This window comes from Amphiprion ocellaris, chromosome 24 (assembly GCF_022539595.1).
Source record: "Amphiprion ocellaris isolate individual 3 ecotype Okinawa chromosome 24, ASM2253959v1, whole genome shotgun sequence".
NCBI classification, from domain to species: Eukaryota; Metazoa; Chordata; class Actinopteri; family Pomacentridae; genus Amphiprion; species Amphiprion ocellaris.
Window position 1 is genome coordinate 7,168,484 of NC_072789.1, and position 26,633 is coordinate 7,195,116.

Here is a 26,633-nt window from a genome sequence, read left to right on the forward strand (position 1 = left end):
AACATCTTTATTAAAAAAAATAAATAAATAAATAAAATCCTCCCAAGTTACGAATTGTAGTTGCATGCATGATAAACAAGTATCTAGAGTTTGTAACAGTTGCCGTCTTTCACTTCTCAACCCCACTTTGTAGTTTGGTAGTTGAAAAAAAAGTCACTCATACAATAATCAACAGTTTTTAAATCTCACCACATGAAGTGGAAATCAGTAAGCCAGGAATATTTTTCTCTTTGACTTGCACTGTAAAACACTTTATATATATATATATATATATATATATATATATATATATATATATATATATATATATATATTTTTTTTTTTTTTTTTTTTTTTTTTTTTTTTTTTTTTTTTTCCAGCTTCAAAGTTCAGCCCTATTTACACCACACTGAAGCTTCATCAACATTTCATATTGTCCTCTGAACTACACAAACATCTTTGGACAGACTGGTTCCATGACTTCATTGCACGAGATCAATAAACATTGCTTTGTGCCCAAGACCAAAGTCAAGACATCTTCTGACTGTGTTCAGATGGAAGGACGTTGTAGAGTCAGTGTGATTGCATACAAAGTGATTGGAAAGATTTTGTGCAGGCCAATGTGATTCGACAGAGATTTAGCATCTATTTCATAATGGGTGTTACTAACTATTGGTCAAAAATGACCTTCACGTCTGAACACACTGTCAGCAAAATGTTTTGACTTTCTGTTTAAAGGTATTGTTTCATCTGTAGCTTTCTTCTTTCTTCGACCCTTATTTGCACTCAGCCCCGTCTACACAGTAGAAAACGAGACTTGGGGTGATTGAATGTGGAATCAACGAGAGCCCTATATAAATCAGGGTTGAGTTAAATCCTGTTTCCAGAAAGCAATTTGTGCAGCAACAATCCCAGTACAATACATTCAGTTCTTAGTCACTGTACAGCTTTACAAGTTATCGCCAATCGCAACTCTGACCTCACTGTTATCAAGTAGCAAATCATTTTCTCTACATGTGTTCTCGTACATGCACAGACGGTGGATCACGTGTCCACGGTTGAACAAGAATGCTTCAAATGTACATCATCGAGTTGGAACTTAGTTGGCTGCGACCTTCAGTGGAGCGGCACAGTTTGTCAGAAAAGTCGGAGGGGAGAGCTATTCTTATCCACAAAACTATTATATGTTGACATGTGTCCATAGTCTAGCAAGCAGCACAGAAAATAAATGGTCTAGCGATGCCTTTCCTTCCTCTCTCGAAGGCTCCTTTATCCACTTCCCATCGCACACATGCACATGCACACACTGGTAAAACACCATCCCGTCTCTCTCTGTGTGTTTCTGTTCGGCTTAGGAATGGGTGTGTTACATTCTGATGGAGAAATGATGATGACCATGGCTCATTATCCTCTCCCTGAAGAATGGATCTGATACATTCAATGCTAGTATGTGCTTATAATTACTCGACAGACGGGTTTATCACGGTCCATCTGCAGGGATCTATGAAATCCATTTGCATCACTTTGCCTCTGTACGGCAGCGCTGTTAAAATGCAGAGCTGAACATACATACAGTGCTCAGAGTGGACATGGTCGGCTGTTTGAGGAGGAATGTATTCAGAGTGCCCCACAAATGCTCAAAAACTAAATGGATGCTTGACCTGTTGGTTTAATACTTGTCTCTTTTTTTTCACTAAGTAATCTGACAGTTTATAGCCAGCATGACAATCACAAAATGATGATTTTTGGGTTGTACACACAGTATATATATATACATTTATGTATATACACACCTATGTACTTATGTACAAAACAATGGGTTTCATTCCTCCATTCTATCACCACAATGCAGTTGGTGTTGAATAAAAGAAAAAAGAACAGGATAGGAAATCAAATGAATACCTGAAGACACAGAGTACAAAAATATCAGAATATTTCATGGGTTAAGTAGTAACTGTGTCGCCCAAAAGGCCCTTGGCAGTTGTTCTAAATGAAAGTAAAGACAGGTTGTTTTTTTTTTTTAGAGGAAATTTGTTAAATTTGAGTGCAATTCTGTCATGCTATCACTTGAAGCGTTGTTGCTTGAAGGTAGAAGTGAAAAAATGGCAGCTTTGTTTATAGTTGTGCTTATTTCATATATTTTTTTTCTCTTCTCCAATATCAAATGAGCAGAACTGATATTTCAGCGGCACTTTTACTTTGTTCAGAAAAAGATGCCAAAAAAAATTCAGAACCTGAGTCACAATCATCCTGAATGGAGGACAAAATCCTCGGCGTTAAATTTGTGTGTGTGGGTAAAGGTTTACCAGATTGATGCATCATTTTCTCTATCAGTAGCAAGTATATTATCAACGCTATAAACAAATACACATCAGTCTGTAAAGTTGTGCCGTAACCCAAGGCAAAAAGTCGTCATTATTTGTCCACTACAGCTGATCATTACATGCATTAATAGTGCATAGGGTACCAGAGTTGAATGGATTTTTAGGAATTGCCTGCACTTATCTGATCATCTGTGTCGTATAAAGTTTTCTTCATTATTTTTTGATTACAAAAACCTTTGTTTTAACTGCTATTGTGTTTTGTTTTTTTTTTTTTGCAAATACTGTATCGTTTATTCAATTGCTGGCTTTGTATCTCACTATTTACATATTACTGAGAGGGCAAACGTTGGGAAATGACTGACACAAGTCCCAATTACAGTACATACTTTCAAAAATAAAAAGAGCTAGGTACTAAGGATTCAAAGACTGCAAATACAAAAACAATTCTGATGAGAACTTGGTCCAAAACTCAGAAGTCTTTTCTCAGTCTGTGTGTTTCTCTTTTGTCTTGTATTGTTGCAGTCTTCCCCTGGACAGATTCCATCATGTATAAAAGCAACAGAAAAAAAGGAAGAAAAACGAGTGAGATGAAAAAAAAAACAGTCAAACAAACAACAACAAACACCTCAACAAAACAGTCCAATCAGACATAGTAGAGCCAGTAGATGAGGTTGAACAGTGAGAAAACGGAGGGGAAGATGATCCGTGACCAGCGGTCAATGGCGTTCACATCCGTCAGGTCGGGGATTTTGATTTTGAGCTGCGAGGACCGCCTCCGCAGGCGGCTGCGTTTCATCTGGGCGGACCGGTCCAGGGAGTGGCGGCTGGCGGATCGCGGTCCGATCCCGCCGCTCTGCTTGCGGTACTGGATGTGCGCCGAGGCCGTGCTGTCCAACTGAACCATGGACTGAGAGTTCCTAATGTCCGCCACGCTGGTGGTGATCTCGCCTCCCGCCACTTCATTATGGATCTCCAGGGTGGTCAGCAGGATGTTCCCGTGGCCGTGTGGTTCCGCCTGAATAGAGAAAAAACATGGACATTATGATCACACCAATGGATCAAAGAACATCAAGCTTTAAAACATTATACCTTGGTGTACAGTGAAACATGCAGGTCATTGAAGGATTATTGTAGCCTGTTTCTTCAGAGTTGCCAGTAGAGGTGTTGTTATGATTCTGAGATCTTTGCATTTTAACTTTAAAGTAAAATGAAAAAAGAAAAACAAAAATGAGACACTGTGCTCTTGAAAAAATCAGGTAACTGCACTTAACCGAGGTTTCCCATTGATAGTGTGTGCAGGTGGTTCTCTTTGCCTTGGAATTGTCACATTCATGGTGTTTTATATGGCTGTACTCACATGTAAAGGTGTGCCTTGTGACAAACATGCTACATCAAAGTTGCCTGTAGTAGCATCCAGAAGGATTATCATTCTTCACTTAATAGTAATTAATAATAATTTGGGTAAGCGACACTTAAAGTAGTCCAGAAGAGGAGATGCACCCAGAAAGTCCCATAATACAATAAGTAAAAACAGTAATAATAGTCTTTGTTGCTCAAAACACTAACTTTGTCCATGTTTAGCCTGTTGGAAAAGCTGAGGACCCAAAGCTGATCATTTTGATCAACGATATCTGCTGTTTTCCCTTCATTGATCCTATTTTTGAGATACTATTGATAAATTGTACAGGGTATTACTATATAAAATAATTGTATTTGTTGACCTAACGTTTATAAAACACATTTATTCATTTTTTCCTAGAAAGTCCATGAACAGTACATCCACTGTACAGATTAAATAGATCAAAAGTTAACTTCCTCCTACGTCAAATTAAGTTTACTAAATTAATATGTCCTCATTTGCAAAAAATCATGTATCATAATATCATAAACACGTTAATGTTTATTTTGGATGATTAAGTTCCACTAGTCTGACAGAAGGAAAGCAGAAAAGTCCGAAATCTCCCTTTTGTTTTGACAAAAGTCTGTCGTGTCTCACCTTAAATAAAATTAGTTCAGTGCAAGGATCTTACTGATGATTTGAAAAGAGGCCTCAAGGAAATTTAAAGTTGTAGCTCTAAAGGAAGAGCAAAGGTAGATTGTGCTTCACATTTTAAGTGCAGCACTAATTAATCTTAACACCTTTGAGAAGACTAATTACTGTTTGGATTAGTATTATGTGTGTGTGTGTTTATGTAGTCACCCTGTTGCTAGGATTGAAAGTCCTGATGACTGATCTGTTGCATTCTTCCTGTTGTGTTTCATAATGCTGCAGTCAAAGTAGCTAAGATCTGATTACTGCAACCTAATGAGAGTAAATGAGAGTAGTGCTGTCTGCACTATGATGATGAGCTGTTATTTCACAAGAGAAAATTCCTTTACTAATAGCCCTTTGTGGTTTATTTTCCCTTTATTTCCGATTTGGACGTGACAGTTGGACGTTTGCAGTTCCAAGGATGATTGCTGTTCAGGATCAGATGGCTGGAAGTAACTGCACTGAACTGCTCTTTGAAGTGGCTATAAAGCAGTAATCAAAGGACTGCTTTTGTTTTGCCTTCATGGAGCTTTATACTGAGTTTTAGCTCAATGATTAGAACTTAACTGTTTTGGTTCACTGTCGCTGGGCTGGTTTTCAGAGAATCGGCTCTGAAAAGGCACTATACACATACAGAGTTAGTGGAGTTTTACCAGACTGAGTTCTTTTTTCTCAAACTAAATTTTTCTCAAACTGTATCTACATATCTAACAATATCTACTATATATACTTAAATGTTGCACAATTTGCTTATGCAAATGTTAATATACTTAACTTGCTGATAGAATCCATGTAGCTTATGAGACGTATTTGAACATGATATTGTACTGAAGTACATTTAGGTCTGACAGTGTCCCATAATGCAGGAAACTTTGGACAAATCAAAGTGAAATTAATGTCACCGATTGAACAGCAGCAAATCAGGACTAAACACAAAAATATATTTATCGGATTTCTGGATCACCAGCTGATACATGTCGGGTTCCCATGGAAACGACAGACTGTAACTACACGACTCCATTCAGCTCAGTGTGTTTGCAGATAAAGCATATTCCCTCATCTGACAGAACTGTCCGAAAACGAAGGCTCTGTTTTAATCTGAGTACATCTCCATGGTAACTCATCCTGTGAAGCTATCCATGACTCGAGCAGATTATGAGTTTTGGATTAAAATCAGCTGTAACAAACTCTCCCTTTGACCAAGATATGTTTTATCTGTAAACATTTTGAGCTGTATGATACTTCAACCACTGAATGTAACGGTACACTGTATGCATCGTGTTTCGCTGGTACTGCAGCTGATAGAACAGATTAGAAAATTGATTGTTCTGCTGCACAAATATTCAATCAGTAACATTAATTTCCCCGTTGATTAAAAATTTTAAAAACTAAAGTGATTTCCTGCATTATGGGACAGTGTCAGACCTAAATGCATGTCAATACAATTCATGTTTAAATATATTAAGTTTAAAGTTGGAACAGTTTTAATGTGCAGCTGTCAGAAATAAATGGCAGCAATGATTGAATACATCTTCTAACATGCCTTTCTACTACCAGTATTTTTTATATTCCTCAAGGTGCTCTTAAAAACATGTTGTCAGTTTGTGCAGGAGAGTCACATGACGCATTAAACCCCCTTTCATGTGAACATACAGTTTGAAGCAGCGAGTTTATAAAGAATAATGACCTTTGTGATACTCGTTCACCCTGAGACTTGAGTTTTTGTCGAGCTGATATACCACAGAGAATGTCAAACATCAAACTTCTCTTGCAACTTTTTACACAACCTTGTAAGAGGGTTGAATGTTTAAGAGGATACCAATGTGTTTTTTTGTGGTCATTGTGTTTCTAGGTGGAAGCTGAATTTGTGAGCATCATCTTCACCAACAGGTATCCCACTTCAACAGCAAAGGAGGATCAGAACGGAGGCATCCTTTAGGACACAAGTATGTTTTCCCATTTATAGGAAATGTCAGGTTATCTGGTCCGTGGGAAGAGCCATAGTTGCCAGGTGACCTGTCAGAAACCCATTACATCTGTGAATGTACCCGTAGTGAGAATGAAATTGTCATTTAATTGTTGCTCTCAAAGCTTCTTTGGTGAAAACCGACTTTGAAACAAATTGCCATTCTCTAACTGACCTTATCAGTGATTATAGCTGTGAGAAAATGAGTTTAACCCCACAGTTTCAAAATGAATTTCTTCTCCTTATTAATGTGGACATCATAATTGATGGTAACATTGACTGACATTATAACTTAGATATACCCGCCGTCATATATGACAAGTGACTGGTCAATGCATATATGTCTACCTGTACTTTGAGAATGCCATCCATGTTTAGTGTTGATAATTACTAATTCTACGAGTCATTTTCATCATACGCAGATTTTTATTAATTCCAGGGCTTGTGAAGTAAAGATTATAATAGTAACTACAGCAACTACTAAAGCAACTTTTACATGTTGTATTTTCGTTACTGACATGACTGAATTGAAATCCAAGAAACTGGATTTCTGTGATCTTGTGAGGTTTCTTTGTTTGACTTTGGTCTTTTCTTCTGTCCTTTCAGATGATCAGAGGGTGATGCCGCTTCTCCAGCCGATGTTGGATCAGTGATTGAAGGTCTTGAAGAGCTCTATGCGATCGTGCTCTGACTGGATTTAAGGTAAAGATGCTCAACAACAAAACTACATGAATGTGCTGACAGTGAGGGCTTTCACACCGTGTTTGTTTGTTAAATAAGCTGGAAACTTTAGTCATGTTGAATTGTAAGACCATGCGAGTTTTTTTTCCCCCATCACATTCAGCAATCAACACAGCAGATACAGTTTATCATAATCCATGCTTATGATGTGTCACAAAACAGATCAACAGTAATGACAAGTGGCCATCGTTCATGCAGATGTAGCAACTGTTGAAGTCCCACATTTCCCTGTTTATGTTGCTAATTTGCTCACGTCAAGCTAACTGATCAACAAATTAGGGAAGTACATTGTTTAAGGTCACCAGTCATCACTATTGAAGAGGGGATGGTGTTGTCTGGTGAATTTTGGTAAGAAGCAGAAATTATAGTTGCCATGGATACATGAGTGCCATTTTTATTATTATTATTTTTTTTTTTTTGCTGACAGCTACATTTCAATTAACTTGTACTGGGGTTTGTTCCAGTACATGCAGACACTGGCTTACAGTGTACACTGCATGATTTTGGGATAAACTTTAACAGTACAGAAGCTGCCAGAGAATTTTCAGTTTTTGAAACGGTTAGTTATAGTAATTTATTGTAACACAATGCACTTGTTCCCTCTGTTGTCCAGATGGGGGACCTCTGCAGTGACCACCTACTGAGAAAGTGTCTCATCACATCCTGACATGCGCTATGAGAGAAATGGCTTTATTGATGACTTCAATGAGAAAATATATACAGAGAACATGCATTCAACGTGAGCTCTAACCATTTTATCTGACACAGGAATTCAGTAATGGTAGCAAAAACTGCAGTGTCATGAAAATGTCTGTAGTTGCTGAACTCATTACATGGATGAATTGTCTTGCACTAGGAAAGAAGACCATTAAACACATCCATGTCAGCTGATGGCGATGGCAGAGTTGGTTTGAAGAGTCTCACTGAACAAACAACCTACCGAGCGTGAGTGGCGAAGACCTCTAACCTGATTGGACCGCTTTAGGGATGCGGTCCTACTACCTGCCTCCTGAGGAGATGAAAATATTCAGCCAAATGTACGCAAACACCTAAAAATAGATCTGTTTCTGAATAAATATATTTGTCTGCCTGTGTCTATGTGTTCACTTACAGCATATGTGTAAGTATAAGTACTTACACATATGCTGCATAGTGTCATTGAAATAAGACAAGTGCAACTTATTAAGCCACAAAAGCAGTTTTGCTTGAGAAGACTGCTGCCTTTCTTAAGCTGCATGTAAACGCGCTGCATCTGAAAATCGCATGGATGGTGGATGGTCACTGGCGGACCACAACATTGTCACATGACAGTGCTTTCAGCTTGACAGTCTGGCAGACTAGTCGGCTAAACACAGCGGCTCGGCCGCAAACTTTTTGAAAATACTTAAGCGAAAAGTATTTCTGAAAGCATTTGAGGTGAGAAAGAAGCTGTGTACGAGCTGAATCTGTCTTTGTTTTAGTTCAGCGATGGCTAGTTTAGATGTTTGAGGAAAGTTTTGCATTGCGTTTTGATCTGCGAATCTGGTGTGTTTACATGGAGTTGCATAAAGTAGACTGGACTTCTACTTTATGCAAATTGGATGCGGCTGCAGAGATCCCATACATCATGGAACTTTCATCAAACATCTAAACTAGCCGTCAGTGACCTAAAACGAGGACAGATTCAGTTGCTTATTTCTCGCCTCAAATGCTTTCAGAAATACTTTTCGCTTAAGTGCTTTCAAAATAAAAGACAGTTTGCAACCAAGACGCTGTGTTTATCCGAAGCGCAGTCAGGTGATCACGTAGTGGCCCGCTGAAGCTCGAGCACTGTCATTGGACGATGTTGTGTCCAGCTAGTGACCACCCACCATGCGTGCGATTTTCAGATGTGGCACACTGACATGCAGGAAAATTGCATCTAGTGGACACGCACCTTTACTGTTGTCAGGTTTTATGCACATGGAGGTCTATTACAACATGTCGTGTGAGTTAACACACCTTACACTAGCATGTGAGAAGACAAATGGTATGCTACCAAAACATCTGGGGAGGATGAATAAACAACTGTTTGACTAAAAACACAACAACCAAACCAAACTTGATAATCTTGGAGCTGTTAATTCACACTACATGTCTTTCTATTAACACTATGCAGCATTTGTGTCTTAACTGTCAGACAAAACAATTGTGGCCAATTAGAGACACGACAGTAGACAATTTTGTGTTAGACTCTGACAATCCAAGGATGATCAAATTGAGACTCACCCTTGCAGCATCATACTTGGCTGCCCTCTCATTGTTGGCCTTCTCTGCCTTCTCTGCCAGCTTCTTTTGCATCTGAGGGCCCCTTCCAAAGAAGATGTAGTTGACAAAGGCGTACTCGAGCAGGGCCAGGAAGACCATGACGAAGCAGCCCATCAGATACATGTCGATAGCCTTGACGTAGGGGATTTTCGGCAATGTCTCCCTCAGGTGGGTGTTGATGGTGGTCATAGTTAGCACCGTGGTGATCCCTTCAAATAAAAAAAAATAAAAAACTTTTTGCAGGACATTGAAACAACCGTCATCCGAAACAACCACATCATATATGTGTATATATATATATATATATATATATATATATATATATATATATATATATATATATATATATATATATATATATATATATATATATATATATATATATATATATAGGTCATCTTGTCTCCCTTCATAAAAATGTATTGCGGAGGATTCTACCCCATTTAGATAATTAAAAGATAAAATGTGAAACTACATCCTGTACAACGGCTATGCGGATTAGTAAATTGATTGGAAATTTGACAATAGTCAACAGATAAGGAGAAACAGTTTTGTGCATAAAGTTAAGACTGTTCAGTCAAGATATGAGAAATACTGTTTTTCAAGAGCAACTTTGTTTTCTTTAACTACTTAATGAGAGAAGAAAAATATACAGTATTATGTCGATTAAAAAAAGTCACAGCATTCATTGACATGATAAATGTAGTATAGTATGTCAATCAAAAACGTCATCATATAGCCCTAATGTCCATGTATAACCACTCAGTCCAGTATCTTACTATAGTAAGTTAGTAGACAGTCTCTTTATAGTTATGTTGGCTGTTGGTTCAGAAAATTCAAACTGCTTAGGATAGAAAGTATCTTTTAGTAGTAATACTAACGTACTATAAGACACGAACATACTACTAAAGGATACTAAGATGTACTACTTGAAGACACTTATTTTTAACATTCTTTTTTACGTATTACTAACGTGCTTTTTAAAGTATTATGTTGTTTTTTGAGCAACATACTATGACTTCTTTTTATTTAAATGTTATACTATGATGTTTTTTTTTTTTTTTTAGAGCCATACATACTACATGACGTTGAACTTTGGCAGTCACGGGACTCGAACCTGTGGTCTCTGAGTTGCCAACCGTTCCTCCATCTCACTGAGCTATAACTATAAAGACACTTTCTCTACTAACTTATTATGGTAAGTAAGACTGGAATTTTGATAAAAGGCGGTTCATTACTTACAATAGGAAGTGAAGAGTCAAAGATTCAAAGACACACAAAGACAGCATCTGGAGGAATAGCTCAGTGAAATGGAGGAACGGTTGGCAACTCAGAGACCACAGGTTCGAGTCCCGTGACTGCCAAAGTTCAACGTCATGTTGTATGTATGGCTCTAAAAAAAACAAACATCATAGTATGACATGTAAATAAAAGAAGTCATAGTATGTTGCTCAAAAAACAACATTATATACGATCATTCATAACATTATATACTCATGGCAGTAACCACTCCTTCATGTCCCTAAAATGAATTTTGCAGTCATCACAAGATTGTATACTACGAGGTTTTTTGGACCAGAGGCTATACGATGACGACTTACAAGCGGAAGCTGCTACTTTTTTTTACTAAGTATTATATCAGAAGCTACGCTATGAGAGACATCGTGTGACCCTTTTTAGGCAAAGCTACCGTAGAAGACGCTAGGCTTGCTTGCTACAACTACAAAAGATTAATTAATTTGAAAAGGTATTCTCAAAATAAATAGGGCCTTATTATGTTAGCCCCACAAATCGATTAACATCAGTTAACCCTCAAGATTCAAAATGGCAGGTTCGAATGAATGAATAAATAAATATTTACAGTAACTTGAATAACAGTGTGGTGTTTTTATGGATATAGGCAATACTATGATGATAGTACATGGATGTAGAACCACGTACTATGACGTTATTTGGGATGCTGTTCAACGCATGATTCAACACAAAAATCATGGCGTGTGTCTTTCTTTCTCCATGTATTTGAAACTCAATTAGGCCAATTACAGCAGTGTATAAAGTAAAGCTTCTGTCTTGTCTGACCTTGAGGTCACATTGCAGCAAACACCAATAGATGTTACTATAGAAACAGGGATATTCTCTGGGATTGTGGGATTGTCCTCTTGAAAATGCAAACACTGTACACATTCTACTTGAGCACTCTGATAAAACACATGCTTGTCGCTTTCATGTTTAAGCTTATTTTACTTGCATCAACACACACAGGAGATGGCAGGGGGGTGCATAACCTCTGCTTCATTGAAATTCAAAGGTCTGCCACCAAACATCCAACTGCCCCTTGGTCATCAAGTAGAAATAACTCATTAGAATAGCGCTGCACGTATCTTTCCCCCAGCTCTTGGTAACCTTAACCACTGGGGGTAACAAACAGCGTGGTTATTTGCTCTCCCACCAAATTCACCTTCACATACTGTGTCTTTCAGCACAACAGAAAGAGATGCCAAGAGAGACTCATAAATTACATTCATAGCAGAGGGGTTAATACGTATCTAAAGTGGCCCAAAGAACTCAACTCATTGCAACATAAGAAAACACAAGCAAACAGAGAAGTGCAGGACCACTACAACTGCATTTGATCAATTTTCCAGCTCTGCTACCAGCCATCTATCTTTTCACATGATGCAGCAAATAAATACAGGTCTCTCTCATATTCATATATATTCATACTCATATTCCGTGACCTCCTGCAATGCAATAACGCTCTATCTTATCTCATTATAAATACAGCAGATGTATCTCAACTACTTTATCCACCTACGTTGGAAATAAATGGAGCCTACCAGTAGCGGGGCGCTCATATAACGCACACGGACAAGGCTTTTGGTGTGTGTATCATAAAGTACAGTGAAGAGACAAGGAGCAGTCAGGAGGCTGGGAGGAGGCAGCAGGATAGCTAAGGTCAATGTAGCCCTTAGTGGGATTTATCGGCACATTACAAAGCTTACACCACTCGTGTGTGCACGTTTGCCCATATGTGCACATGCTCCGTGTCTTTGCCCCTATTGGATGGTGCAGTCTGTGGGATTTTTTTGTGCGCTCAACGACAACCTTGTTCTTTATAGGTGTTCTCTCAGCTGTACCATTACTCTCTGTCCTTCACTGCCTACCTCTATTCCTCATCTTCTCTTTTGCTCCCTCCCTCTCTCCTTGTTCAGACAATTTAATCAAGGGGCCATGTGCCCGTGGACCTCCCTCTTTTCATCACACCGTTACACTCTCTGGGGAGAAATATAGTTTCACCAGGTTTCTCTCACTCTCTGTCTTTTCCTGTCTTCCTCACACCCCCCACTCTCTGTCTTGTTCCATTGTTCTCTGCTTCTTCCTCTTACCTTTCCCTTTGCCTCAATCTGTCTCCCTCTCCCTCTTCATTTATCCACCAGATCTGACCATCATTTAGCGGCGGTTTCCCTCTTTGCTCACACCACACCTCTTGTTATATGTCCCTGAGTCGCTTTTCCACCTCAACAGGAACAAAGGCACACAGCAATCAAATGTCCTCTAATCAAGAGCGAGTGGGCCATTAGCAGCACAGCTCAACATGACAAAAAGGACAAGTATCATGTAGACGTAATAAAATAAGGTCAAATGGCAGTGAATGTTAACTGCGAGACCAGAGGCATCGGAGGTAAATCCAAGCAGTGTTAATTGAACATTTCAATCCATCACCTACAGACTGCAAAAAAAAAAAAAAAAACCTGACACATATCTAGTTAGCATTCAATGTTTCAAGACTTGGTATTTTGAGAATCTGGTTTAGAAAGACAAGGTTTCAAGCTTGTGAGTCTCTCATGACACTAAAAGTATTCCAGTAGCAGCTCATGCCCACACCTTGACTGTTCGTACCATATGATTAGGAACGAAGGGCCTGACTGTGGGAAATGGCTTGCAACCAGATTAGGGTGCAAGCGGATAATTTGTAACTTTGCAATCCTTTGAAATTGCTCAGGAAAATGAGATTCTCCTTCAAGCAATTCAATTGTTTGCCTGCTGCCTCCTTGAATTGATTTCCCCCTGATCATTACACTGCTTACTGGCAGGTTTGCACGCACGCACGCACGCACGCACGCACGCACACACACACACACACACACACACACACACACACACACACACACACACACACACACACACCCTTTCACAATCAAGGTACCTGCTGAAAGCTCAAAATGGTCCATCAGGAAAAGTGAATGGACCTCCGGCTGCCTCTCAGCTGTGGAGGCGCACGCCGGATATTGCAGCTCACAAAGACACACACAAAAGCAGATGTGCACTCCAAGGCACACAATAATGACCGGATATTGCATGCATGTCTTAACGAAAGAGACCAAGTGGTAAAACGGATGAAAGCATGTGCACAGGCATGCAACACACACACACACACACACAGGCACCACTCACCAGCAAAACACAGGAAGAGATGGATGCTACAGTAATATAATGGATCAAAGCATGTTTTCCAAAAAGCATCATGATGTGTTAAGGTCAATACTGCTCCATTATCTATCCATATAAAGACGACTGAAGCACCAAAGCAGCAATCAATTGGCATAGCTAGATTGAACTGTTTGGCCCCAGGGCTCAGATTTACTGCTGGGCCACGACTGGCCACCTATCTGCAGACCTGAAAGATTCCCTCAAGCACATCCCACACGTCAGACTGCACATACTAGCTAGTTTATCGACTGATAACTGCTGATTTCAAGCTTCTCAAATGTGGTTTCCATAACGATCAATCAAACAAGATAATGGGCGGATATATTCGAATCTTTTCTGCTACAGCTCCACCACATAACTGGGGCTTGAGGGGCCTTTGGAGGCCTGAACTCCTTCGGCTGTTACCTAATTTGTCTGGTTGGTAATCCAGCCTCATCATCTGCTGAGCTGCTTTTGCTTCATCCAAAAAAAGAAATCCAGGTTTTGCAAAAAAGTTATGTATCTAAGGCTATATGTGAGTTTCCATTGCATCATTAGTTTGGTGTTTTTTCAGAAAGTTTGCCAGTTGCAGGGCATTATAGAATACTTTGGATTCATGCCAGCCCAGAGAACCTTCTTTCTTCAGTGCAAAACAGGCCTGAAAGGGTCCCTGGCTGAAAACTGAAAACTCAAGCTGGTTCCAAACTCCTACAGCATCTTCAGCAATGACATATCTCGCTTACAAAAAAAAAAAAAAAAAAGCTCTCTTCTCACTTCAGGTGCAGAACATGATAAAAGATTTAGCATGGAACTGCTGATGCAAAAGACACAACACCTGTTAACACTGATACCAGAGAGCGTTTTTAAACCCAGTCACTTGACAAACACCTGATCATTGATTATTGATAAGATGGCAATAATTTCACCTGTAGCATTAATGTGACATTTTTAATACCTATTGAAGCTAATCATTCTTACTAAACTGTCCCTATCGTTCTGGAATATTTACTGCAGCTCACAAGCGAACAAAAGGCTGTATTTTCCTTCCTGAACTTGGTGCAGTTTTGGGCTACTACTTTCTACTAACATGGTTGGAAGGACAAAGAACTCAAAAATGTCTTTTGTCAATCAGTAAAACAAAGTTATAATTCAATAAATCTTCAAAAAAGATAAAATATAAAGACTTATTTTTTTGTCATTTGTTTGTTTTGCTTGCTCTGCATGCTACAGATGTTTTACCAGCTCTACAAACTGGCTGTTTTTTACACTGCACTACACATCAACTCCAGGAAGATATTTTATCATGATCAATGTATCTTCCAAAACTTGCTGACAGCTTTCTCCTCTGTATACAGGTTTTGAGCCATGCTACATTTATTTTATTTGTGTTTTATTTTCCTCTCAGTGTCTCTTAGCGTTCCTTTCTGCTGTGTGTAAAGAAAGCCTCCAGTTCAGCTGAAAAGTCAGATTTTTTGTCATGCGACTGTAGGTCAAACATGGCTTCTCTGCTGTTCTGACCAGTGCACAAATTTGGTGCAGTTTATTTAGATTTTTTTTAATGAGACACATAGAAAATGTGGTTGTGATGAAATATCAGACATAGTACTCCAAGGATAGAGTTTTACAGGCTCTGATTAAAAATGTCAGTTTGGCAGTTTTACAAAAATCGGAGGGAGGGGTTTACATTAACTGTAGTTTTTGTAAAGACCCCCCGATTTAGGATACAATTACGACTGCTTGCTGCGTAGTCTATTGTTTTTAATTGCATTTTTTGTTATTACACTAACAGTCTTGATATTACTACTGCTACTCCTGTCTGCTATGTCACTAATTCAACATTCCACCAAGACAAACTCGTGACTGCCGCCTCCTGCGAGGAATCAATGATTACTATCCAGTGACCTGCTACTTCAATCTCTTGTTTACTGCTCACAGGGGCCCCATGGCGAGTGGACCTTTGCACCCACACATGCACTCCTCAATAAGAGGTGAAATTATGCTCATTAGAGATGTGACATATTTATAACTCCTGAAGGCCTCTCAGTGACCACAGCAACTACAGATGCAAGGTATGACCTAGTTTGGTCCTGTTATCACACTTTTGCCCTGCAGAAAAGAACAATGGACAAAAAACATTCCAACAGCAGTGTTTTTCAACCCCAACTCCACTTAACCTACCACTTTACAAGCCATTCCCCAAGCTCACACAGGACAGCTGAGAAGTTTAGTCTCTTGCAGTGTTCATGAAAACACATCGCTTTTGGGAATCCATTGGGGAGGAAGGGAGCGTGTGACCTCATCTGAGGAAGCCAAATACCTGCACTGCAACAGCTACTGCTTCTTACCTAAAGCCACTCTGGCTGCTGACGCGTCATAGTTTATCCAGAAGGAGACCCAGGAGAGGATGGTAATGAGGATCGATGGCATGTACGTCTGCAAGATGAAGTAGCCGATGTTCCTCTTCAGCCTGAAGCTCAGAGACAGTCGAGGGTAGGCACCTAAGGAAAGAGGTGATCGAAAAAGGGCATGTAAAATGACTCAGGATATAGTGTGAGGTCTGGCGGTGCACAAAATATAACTCTTTAAATGCATCGTGTTGTGCTCATTTAAAAAGAAATTATAAACTGTAAAAACAACATTCAACTTTGTTATTCTGAGGAGCACACAGGGACACCTTGTGTTTTTGTTTCAGTTTCCATGACAACCCCGACAGCATGGGTTGGATATATCACCATGGCAACAAGTATTCCCTTCATGAGCACAAACACACACCAACTCTCTCTCTCAAACAAAAAAAACGGCAACCCTCTTTCCTGATGACGTGACAACGCTCACGATAGTGATCAAAATTTCCCCGCATTTTGATTTATCAGTTCTCCACATCTCATTCACCTACATAATCACAATCTAAAGGATTCAGCATTCCATCAACAATACCAGCTTTAGAACTGCATGCAGAAGTGGGGAATTTTAAATTATATTCTCCCATGATCTGCTATTAGAAATCGTTTTTCTCCATTTGTCCATGAAGTGGAATATAAACAGTATCTGGGTGTGTCTGTCCATAAACCTGATATGAAAGACGACGTATGATTTCTCATCAATCTCCCAGCGTTACGTCTTTATATGAATTGCATCTATGGCTCGTTACTCCCACTATTTTTAGCCGTTTTCTTCCATTTTCGTTTCATATTGGAGGAGAAGTGGGGCCCATTATGTTGTAATTTCCAATCTGTGGGTTTCAGCCAAAGCTACTTGTGGTGAGCGTGGGTCCAATCAACTGCAAACTCGTGTGCAGGGTTGGATAGAGAGTCACTTTGGAAAAACACCCAGTCTCATTCAGATGTAATGACTGCTGTATGTTAGAATGCCATAAAAACGGTAACGTATTATTTAAAATCAAGCCCTCCATCAAATGCCATTATCCACTGTAATTGTTGCTGACTGATATGACATTAAAAGCACTCAGGTCCCAGTTTTTAACATGATGTGACTACTGGTTGTCAGTGTGCTGTACCCATACAAATACCCACATGAATTTATTAGACTCTCAAAACACTGCTGCACTGGTTGCCTAAAATCTTTTAGCCATGTTAGTGTGGTACCCAGGACTATTGATGGTAAAAAGAAGACACCCCCCAACAACTTTTCCTTTTATTAATGTTGTAACTTGTGTTTTTATTGTTCATACTGTGTGGCACTTACTCACTGGTATTAGTTAAGTTGTTTCTGGTGCTATGCCAATTTACACCAGAAGATGGCAGTAATGGCACATGAGAAAGGCTGATTTCCCAAAAAAAGCTCAGTTAAAATGGAAGCTGTATTATAAGGAGTCACGACAGAGACGCCATTTGCTGAAAAAGCTGTAGTTTTCTGCATTTACAGAATAAAGCCATCCGGTTACACAAACGTCCGCATGCCTTTGTCTTCGTGTGTGTAACATTAGTTGTGTAGTTGTCAGTGCAATGTTGGTTGAACAGTGATATTTTGAACAGACATTCATGGTACCCAAATGGTGAATCTTAGTATCACATTTATCATTAACATGTCTGCCAAACATGTGAATGTCCCACACATGTTTTTGATGACTTTTTTCATAAAAAGCAAGGCTGTGAGACAAAAATGGAGTTAGTCTTTAAGAGGGATGAAAACCATTCCTCAACAAACTCAATTACTAAAAATCATCAATAATAAATATTTGCATCAAAGCCTTAAAACAACTCTGCATGAATGCTTCACTGTCGTTGGCGTGAATTGCAAAATGGAGAGAGGAAACAGTGACAGGTTAAGAGAAGAGAGACGCTAGACAAAAACTACATACAGTGTCCAAAGTTTGGTTCATTTCATGCTGAAAAAGAAAACATTTAGTATGACTCTCAATGGCTGCCAGCTCAGATGAAGGCTAGAGCACAGGAGCCTTCAGATTCTCTCCACAACATATTATAAATTCAAGGCAAATACAAAGTAGATTTGTCTGACACTGCTTAATAAGACTGCCTTGAATCTCATTCTCTCCAGTTAAGTGCTGTCAATTCGCTGTTTAATGAGTTAACTGCTAACATCTGATATTTTGATACAAGTGTAATGTGATTTTTTTGTATCCCCCACGGACTCTGATGGAGGCCCTCAAAGTAACTGTGAAGAATATTTTGTCAGCCTGTCATTCTGCCAGTCAGAATATGCTTCATTCCCTTCCTCTGACTTTGTCCAGACAGCTGATATCTTATGTGAACTCTGTATATTAAATTGGTTTAAGTATGGAGGTCTGAGTTAAAAGAATTTGCCCTATTTTCTCTTTTGACAGATTGATAGCTGCAGCCCTAGTCTCGTCTAGAAGGAATCTATTAACTCTTCTTTTTTCTATAGTCCATACTAATGTACCTCAAGGTGACAGCTGCTTTACATAAAGTGCTAGTCTGTAGTCAGTTTATAAGAATATACCGTGAATATATATGTAAATATATGCATAACAAGAGTCTACACCAATCATCAACAGACCACTGTTCCTTGTGCACAAAAAACGTTTGCACTGTGTTTACCATTTATCCATATCCCATATCACAGCCATATTTCCATAATATATGATAAATGTATGTTGGTGCCATTACCATAAATATTCTGTCTGTAGCTGGTGCAGCTGTTTCATGTTTCTACACCCAGTGGTGGTAAGGTCTCGAAAAATCTGCCAGCATCCGCCTATGTAAACACACAACATTGTGTTCTACATTTCCAGCAGCAGCATGGGTTTGCTTGAAACTGCTGGCGTGAGCAGCACAATCGACATGTGGTTGACCAAAATCAAGGTAAAATAACAAAAACATATTAAAGACTCAGAAAAAGACTGGTGGTAACACTCCTCCAGATGTACAAAGCCAAAGAGATGAGGCTCTTTTACTGGGATGGGTAGGTTTTAGTGGATAACATCACTACAGTAATTACAGCGATATTAAAATAACAGCAAATCATCACATAGCTGTAAGAAGAAAGGGTTTGCCATTTTTGCTGAATATATTACTCAGTTATGAGAATGATTTTCTGCTGATTAATTTATCTAATTTTTTTATCAAGCCAGGTAGTTCATCAAGCTTCTATGTTTGATTTCATTAAAAATCCAGAGATGAGGACAGCTTGTAAAACTTCAAAGATCAACTCAGTGCCAAGCATAACGTGAAGCTCCTATAAATTCACAATCTGTGCCTTATTTATCACATTACAGATTAACAGTTCTGCTACTTGTGAACAAACTCGACACCCGCTGCACATACACTTCATTACAGCGTGAATATGGGAACAGACTGTGGCTCGTCTTAAAATAGCCCATTCACTCCTTCCCATGCATCCTTAATGGCAGCTCCTCTAGCCTAAAATCGGAACAGAGTATCTCCGCGGTAACAGACGCAGAAGTGGCTTTAAAAAAAGAAGAGGCTGAGGTTCACTCGTGTGTGGGTGTAGAACTGTACTGGCTGAAACTGCTACACCAAACAACATCGATGAGTGGGAGGAACGCCATGTGTGAGGCCGAGGAGGAGAAGGAGGACGAAGAGGAGCAAAAGCGAAAAAGGAGAAAAGTTGAGCCGATGATGACAGCACAACAATGCAGTCTGGGAGGGCAGCCGGGTAAGTAGGAGCGCTGAAGAGTAGGAGGTCTGGTGTCTCTCTCTGCTCGTCTCTTTTGTCACTCTGACAGCAGGGATGTTGCAGTCGAGGCTTACAAGAAACCAGAGACTGTGCTGTAACCACTGGCAGCAAAACAAACTATGACAGATCCACTGACCTCAAACATGCTAATGCCAGGCTGCGCCTTTTCAGTTAGTTTCATTTTTCTTCTGAGCCTTTCCAAACAACGAAAAGCAAACAAACAGGGAAAAGCAAAAGGAACAGATTAAATAGTGTGTGTGCACCAACAAAAGCTGCCACTGCCAGGGTTCCGACTAACAAGTTTACTATCTGCAGTGGCAAACTAAGCTGCTGTTACAGAATAAGGATCCATCATCAATAATTAGCCATATTTTGAGGAGTTACAGGTTAAAAAGCCTCCACTCTCCACAGTACACTAATAATGCCAGGCTGCTCCTGGATGCCACTGGGTCAAAGTTTAGGCTAAGATTAGCATTGGGTCCTGCTTTTTACTGCATCTGAGGAAGTTCAAACCCCATCAGGATTTTGTTTTATGAAACAAAGTTTAAAAGTGATTTTTTTGTGGTTTTAAAATGAAGAAGATATAGTTTGAATGTAGCCTGAGAGTAAACTATTAAAATAACAGGGACCTACAGGAGCTGTGGAGCTATGCTGCTTGTCTGTTAATGTGCTGCTAATGCTACACCTTGTGTGTAGACGCATCAGTCTGATCGGTCAGTATCTTACCTCCAGTATCTTTGTAAATTGCCAGAAAGACAGCTGACAATTTGGACTTAGCAAATTGTCAATTACTGCTTTTATATATATTTTTTTAATAAAAAGCTCATTACCTTTCAAATAAATATTATCTTTGAACTAAAAAACATTCCTTCAGAGTGAACAACTTCTTCAGAACAATGTTGAACTTGGAAATATGAAGGAAGAAGCTCAAGATGATGATATTAAACCAAGTGTCAACCCATTTCATATTACTTACATTCATAACCATGCATGAATAATTCTAAATTCAAGATGTCATGCTTAAATCATTCTTTTTATCATTTCTTGCTAAATGTGAGTGGTATCCCCTCTAGAAAGTACTTCTCTTTGTGTGCAATGCGGACAACAACATTAATTAAAAATCAGGACTTTCAGGGCTATTTTCAAAAGCAGTTAACGAAACATTTCATGTTTTTGAAAACACACAAACCTAAAGGAATACTAAGAGAACCTACCCTGTCAAATTGCAACTAAATGATCAAATGTAGATGTTGCTGAATATTTCAAGCTATTATTGCAGCTGTCCTAATAGAATGAAGATAACAGCCAGGATGAAGATAATAAACCTGATTATTGCTGTGACACTGAATAATGCACAAACACACACTTAAATGTCACCTAACTCACAAATGTCTGGTCACACGTGCATTAGCATATGGGCATGCAGACTGTATGTACACACAAACAGTCAGTGTTTATATGTGTGCCTAGAGGAGAATAATTGATGTTGTGGGCCTCATTCCACATGAATATATGATGCCCTGAATCCTGGGCTGTTTTTCTGTCAGAGAGCAGGATAATTGGCATCCAACCTCACCTTTAACAAGTGAAGGAAAAGTTACACTGAAGGAGGTTTGAAAAGAAAAGAGAAGGAAGAACAAGAGCTGACAGTGGATGAGAGAGAGAGCGATGAGACAGAAAAAGGGGGATAGGAAAATAGGAATAAGGGGAGGTAAATAAAGGCTGACTAGTGGCACATGTAATGGAGGAAACCTGGTCATTAGCCAGCCTCACGGGGAGCCTTTGATGTGCTTCACACATCCTCCCAAGAGCATGGGAGCAGAGCACTGGACACTAAACTTTAATAGTTACCACCCGCAGGGGACATGACGCTTCTTGCAAACAAGTGCACTCTGGAGAATTTGCGTCGACATTGACATGAGATACACATGTGAAGGCAGAGACGGCAGTGTACTGTACACAGCTATGAAGGTAATGCGGCACATGGCAGCATTGGCAGATAAAGGCACACATATGCAGCAGAAATGAGGGCAAAAGCAAAGGATGCAGAAGCTTTAACAGAGTGAGACACAAAAGAAATGGTAAAAATATCCGAAAAGGAAACAAAAGAGTGATTTAGTGTCCTTTTCAGACCAGTTTTGGCTTTTCCTCGTGAGCATAACTTCCATCATAAATAATGTTATTACTAAATGTCACACAGCTTTTATTTCCCCACGACAGCTCTGGAGAAGCTGCTACTCTGAATGTGTCTCTGCAGACCAGATTATATACTAGTTGGTTAGGAAGCGTCAATAAAGTTCTGTATCTCGGCATAAATGTACGCATAAAAATCTGATTAATTTAGATCCTTGGTGTACAACTTATAAAAATCAAAGTTCACGGCATATATCAGAATACCCCCATGGAACATGAAGACTGCTGAATTACTCATCTGCACTGCGACATTACAAATTAATTACAACATGAAATGTGATACGGTAAATGTTTTTCACATACAGTAGGCTGACAAATTGCCTCGATGTGTCACCCTGTCTTCTAATTACTTGCCCTGAGAGATGAAATGCTCTAAAGAAAATGGCTGTTCATTGTCATTCTATAAATAACACTTGACTGATGCGATTCACTACACCACTTAATGACGACGCAAACGTCAAAAGATTTACAGGCCGTGAACACCCCTTCCTTGTCTTTCTGATGGTCAGAAAAACAAGGAAGAGGTTTGGGTAACTCGAATAGCAAGTGCTTTATAACAATTGATTGTTTTTCTGTTCACTGTCACATGTATCATTGGAGTGTTTTAAACAAGGACGAAAAGCTTAGAAAAGAAAAAACTTTACAAATATCCTTTTTCTTACTTCAAATAAGAGATTTCTGTATGTGTGTTCGTATGTTGAGTTATTCTGACTTCTTTCTGTGCACCAATCAGACTGGAGCAACGTTTAACTTAAACCTGAGGACAGTTGTGTCGTTATTTATGCAGTAAATGCTTTGATCAAATTGTTCACACAGTCCTGATGGAGCAAATACGCAGAGTTTTTGTTTGCATTTTCATATAAACTCTAACTGCTTTCTTGGATAACTCTCAAGCAAGCATAAGTTATGGCAACTGGACTAACCTCGTGTGAGTCGAACGCGAGGTTAGTCCAGTTGCCATAACTTATGCTTGCTTGAGAGTTATCATGACCTGGATGACTGAGAACATCCACAGATTTTCTTGGATAACTGCTCAATTATTACAAACATCACAGACGAATGCCTCGGTTTTAAACTACATTTTGAGATCCAGATTTTTGCTGTCACACTGATTGATTGTACTGACTGTTTGAATTGATCGGTGTCTTCAGCTGTATTTTGTCACCGTCAGCACGATAACCAAACCAATACTTAAACGTCACCTCTTGAGGTCAACAACCACCTGAGTTGGCCACCATTTGCCCCCTGATTGACTACATGTTTTGGTTAAGTACCATTCTAGCGTGCTTGCATCAGCCGCCGCTACTTGAGGGATACTTCAAAGGCAGTGCATTTCCTCATTTCAACCCAATTAGAAGCACTGAAAAACACAACTCTGGCTCTGAGGATTTAAGATCAACAGATCAAGCTTTGGCACAGATACGTTTCCTACAGAAATTGATGAAATAATCAAGCTTTGAAAATAGGCCAACGCTTGATATGAACAATGTCCTATAAAGTGTAACATTCACTTGTTGACCTGTCAGAAAATTCAGCTTAAAGCCTAGAAACCACATACACAGCATGTCACAGCTCGGTATTTACCTGTGGAAAAGACTACATTTCTGGACACCAGCTTGTAATCAACAATGGAGAACTGAGGCAGCTCGATCCGTGTCACCCCCGTTACAGCCGACTCGCCTCCTTTCCAGTAGAACTCAATGTCATCTGTGGTGTAGCCATCTGCACAAGAAGAAACACACGAACATGCACCAAGGTGTAACCATCTGTCTAACCATCACTGGAGACCAAGATATGCAGCGTTGCTGATCTTCCAACTGGGCTGTCATTAGGGAAGCAAAAAAATAAATGTTTGAAGTCGTTTCCAAGAACCAGACATTGCTTTGAAAAGCAACTCATTCCATAGGATTATTTGGGAAAAATGTCAGAAGAATTAAAAAATAGCTGACGTGTCTATTTTATTCTTCTAATACAGGTGATGATTTTGTTAGGAGTATTGCTCTAATTCACCGAAAAATGCTGGGTCATATTAAGACATTAAAACAAATATGTGAAACCTTACACTTAAAGCTGCTCTAGTCAACAAGTTTTTTTCAATATTTTTTTATCAACAATGGATCAGAGATCTGTGTGTAATAGGTGTGAGATCACTCAATGACAAATCCACAGAGAATTATTACTCAACAATGCAGTTTCTCTCAGCTCAACGTGGCACCTTTCAAATCTTTGTTTCGGTTTTACAGCCCACACTTTATCTGTTTGGGTTCACTCTTACTCATCAACCCTGCTCACAGCCACAGTAGGCAGCTATATTCCATGAAAATGCTCAGATAAAGAAACTGGCACCAACTTTCCAGCACCAAACAGCAGACAGTCAAAGAGAGAGGCTAGCTAGTTAACACGGTGGAGCATTTAGCAGCTAAAAAGACACATATTTCCCTCAGTAGATAGTGGAGACCCAAAAGAGACAATGGGAGAGTGAATATTATATGAATCAGGTTAGAGCTGAACAATTAATCTATCCCAAATGAAAATCGCAACATCAAACAATGAAAATAGCAAATCACAAAAGCTGCAAATTAGGACATACAAGGTGTGGCTATTACTGAGACTAATGTCGTAATTCAGTTTTATTTAATTTCAAGCGGATCACGACTTTAAGGTTTTTTTTTTATGCTGCTATAGTATGTGGTTCAGGCATGCATGCCATGGTTTTACTTGACATAAGCCCAGTTTTGTTTGATAGCCACACCTTGTATATCTCGCATCTGACCCAGAGTTTAAACTGTCGTGTCAATGGTTTGACAGATTCTTGTGTGACAGTCACACTTCAGATTGTACCTAATGTTGTAAAGCTCCATTCCATTGTCTCTTAAATTTATCACAACTGAATATTGAACTGAGGCTTGACCTAAAAATAATAATAATAATGAAACACTGCAAATAAGAATATAATAGGGAAAGGAAAAAGATATTCCCCCATACCCCTAAATCTGGTGGTCATTAACTCATTAACACAAGTCTAAATGAGTACTCTTGTTGGTCAGTGCCTGCTGACTGTGTGAACCATTTGCCAACAAGTTAGTCATACCAATGATGAGTTTACAGTTTCTTTCTGGCCAAAAATAAATTAATATCATATTAACATTTCTGGTGCATCCACCGTTTACTACTGGAACTGGAATGCAACTTTTACCCACACAAAATCTTTGGATGTAGGCCAGTACTATTTTTGCCTTCGTGCTGCTGCTACACACTTACAAGAGACTGTTCTCCTCCTTAAGACTGTAGCTGCAACACTCTCAGCAAAGAGAACCAGATCCAGTGAGCAACGAGGGACACATGGAAGATTGATGTTGAATTTATGAATGAGCCAATCCATCATAAACTTGCACAGAGGGCAGTTGTATGAGGTCTTCTGTGGTGATGAAGAGAGCTTTATAAAGTCTGATAAAAACAACCCTTGTGGTGCCACCATGGTTCTCTCAACTTGGGGTTCAGGTCTGCACATTTATAGCAGAGAGCTTGAATTAAAAATCGAATAAATCAACCTCTGTTGCAATCCCTTTTGGTCAATTACAAGTGCTCGGTCTTTATAGGTGCATGACATTAAAGGCATGAAATGAGCTGCGGATTTGTCACTGGCGACCGCATCCTTTCTGGTACAAATTTGAAACAACTGCTACAAAGCCAAAGTGAAAAATGAAGAACCAAGTCTGATACTGCTTCATTCAAACACTTCACAGGAGATGCTCAGCATGTGTGCTGGGTTGAATGGTCAGCCCTAAAGGCATTAGGCCTCTCTACTCACAGCTCTCTATCTCCAGAGTGCAGTTCTGTTCATCCAGGGGATACCTCCTGAGATCCATCATACACGCTGCTGTGGTAGTTATCCTGAAAAAGATGACAAAGACAGAGGGGAGGCAGGAATGAGAAATAATGTATTTTAGATACTGCATATGATTTACACAAACTGCACTGAAAGAAAGAAAGAAAGGAAGGAAGGAAGAAAGGAATAAAAGGAATAGCCCTTTGAAAATGTTATAAAAACAGCAATGCGGGTAAACAGCTGTAGCATAAGGGACTGTGGAGATACAATTAGATTAAAGCATTAAGGTGATCGCACTTGACTTCGCCTTTCATCTTCTGAGGAAACTAAATGTCCATTTGTCTTTTCACCAAGTTCCTTGGTTGGCTTCAAATTACCGGAGACTACTGGCATTGTCATCTTAAAATAAGATTATTGCGCCGCCTCCAAGTTAAAATGCTGACTGTGTAACTGTATACATAATGATGCTATAGATCACTGGCAGACAAGCAGTCCACACTCCTTGTTTTTGAATCAATGAGCGTCCTTCTCACCAAAACTGGCTGCCCTCCATCCTGTGATGAAGGGAAGAATTTGTGAAAATAAAACCATATTAAGGCAACACCGAGTTTAGTGCCTGAACTGGGTCATGAGGAGGTATCCCTTTGTTTATCAGATGTGCGAGCTCAAACGGCT

At 39.4% G+C, this 26,633-nt stretch overlaps 1 protein-coding gene across 12 annotated transcripts in view; it reads right to left on the bottom strand.

The window, feature by feature from the left end:
* Positions 1 to 1,630: 1,630 nt before the first annotated feature.
* LOC111563566 (gamma-aminobutyric acid receptor subunit beta-3-like) overlaps positions 1,631 to 26,633 on the bottom strand; it is a 157,532-nt gene continuing 132,529 nt past the window's right edge. For 8 of the 12 annotated variants that reach the window (XM_035944669.2, XM_035944667.2, XM_055008416.1 and 5 more), the window contains 6 exons: positions 25,941 to 26,023; positions 23,714 to 23,851; positions 16,144 to 16,296; positions 9,290 to 9,537; positions 7,983 to 8,051; positions 1,631 to 3,318 (listed from right to left, as the gene is read on the bottom strand). In XM_035944669.2, coding sequence (XP_035800562.1) covers positions 2,947 to 3,318; positions 7,983 to 8,051; positions 9,290 to 9,537; positions 16,144 to 16,296; positions 23,714 to 23,851; positions 25,941 to 26,023 — 1,063 coding nt within the window. In that variant the 3' untranslated portion in view covers positions 1,631 to 2,946. Of the gene's footprint in view, positions 3,319 to 7,982; positions 8,052 to 9,289; positions 9,538 to 10,570; positions 10,722 to 16,143; positions 16,297 to 23,713; positions 23,852 to 25,940; positions 26,024 to 26,633 lie in introns of all 12 variants that reach the window. The other 4 variants (XM_035944666.2, XM_023262680.2, XR_004846730.2 and 1 more) reach the window with 3 other exon arrangements.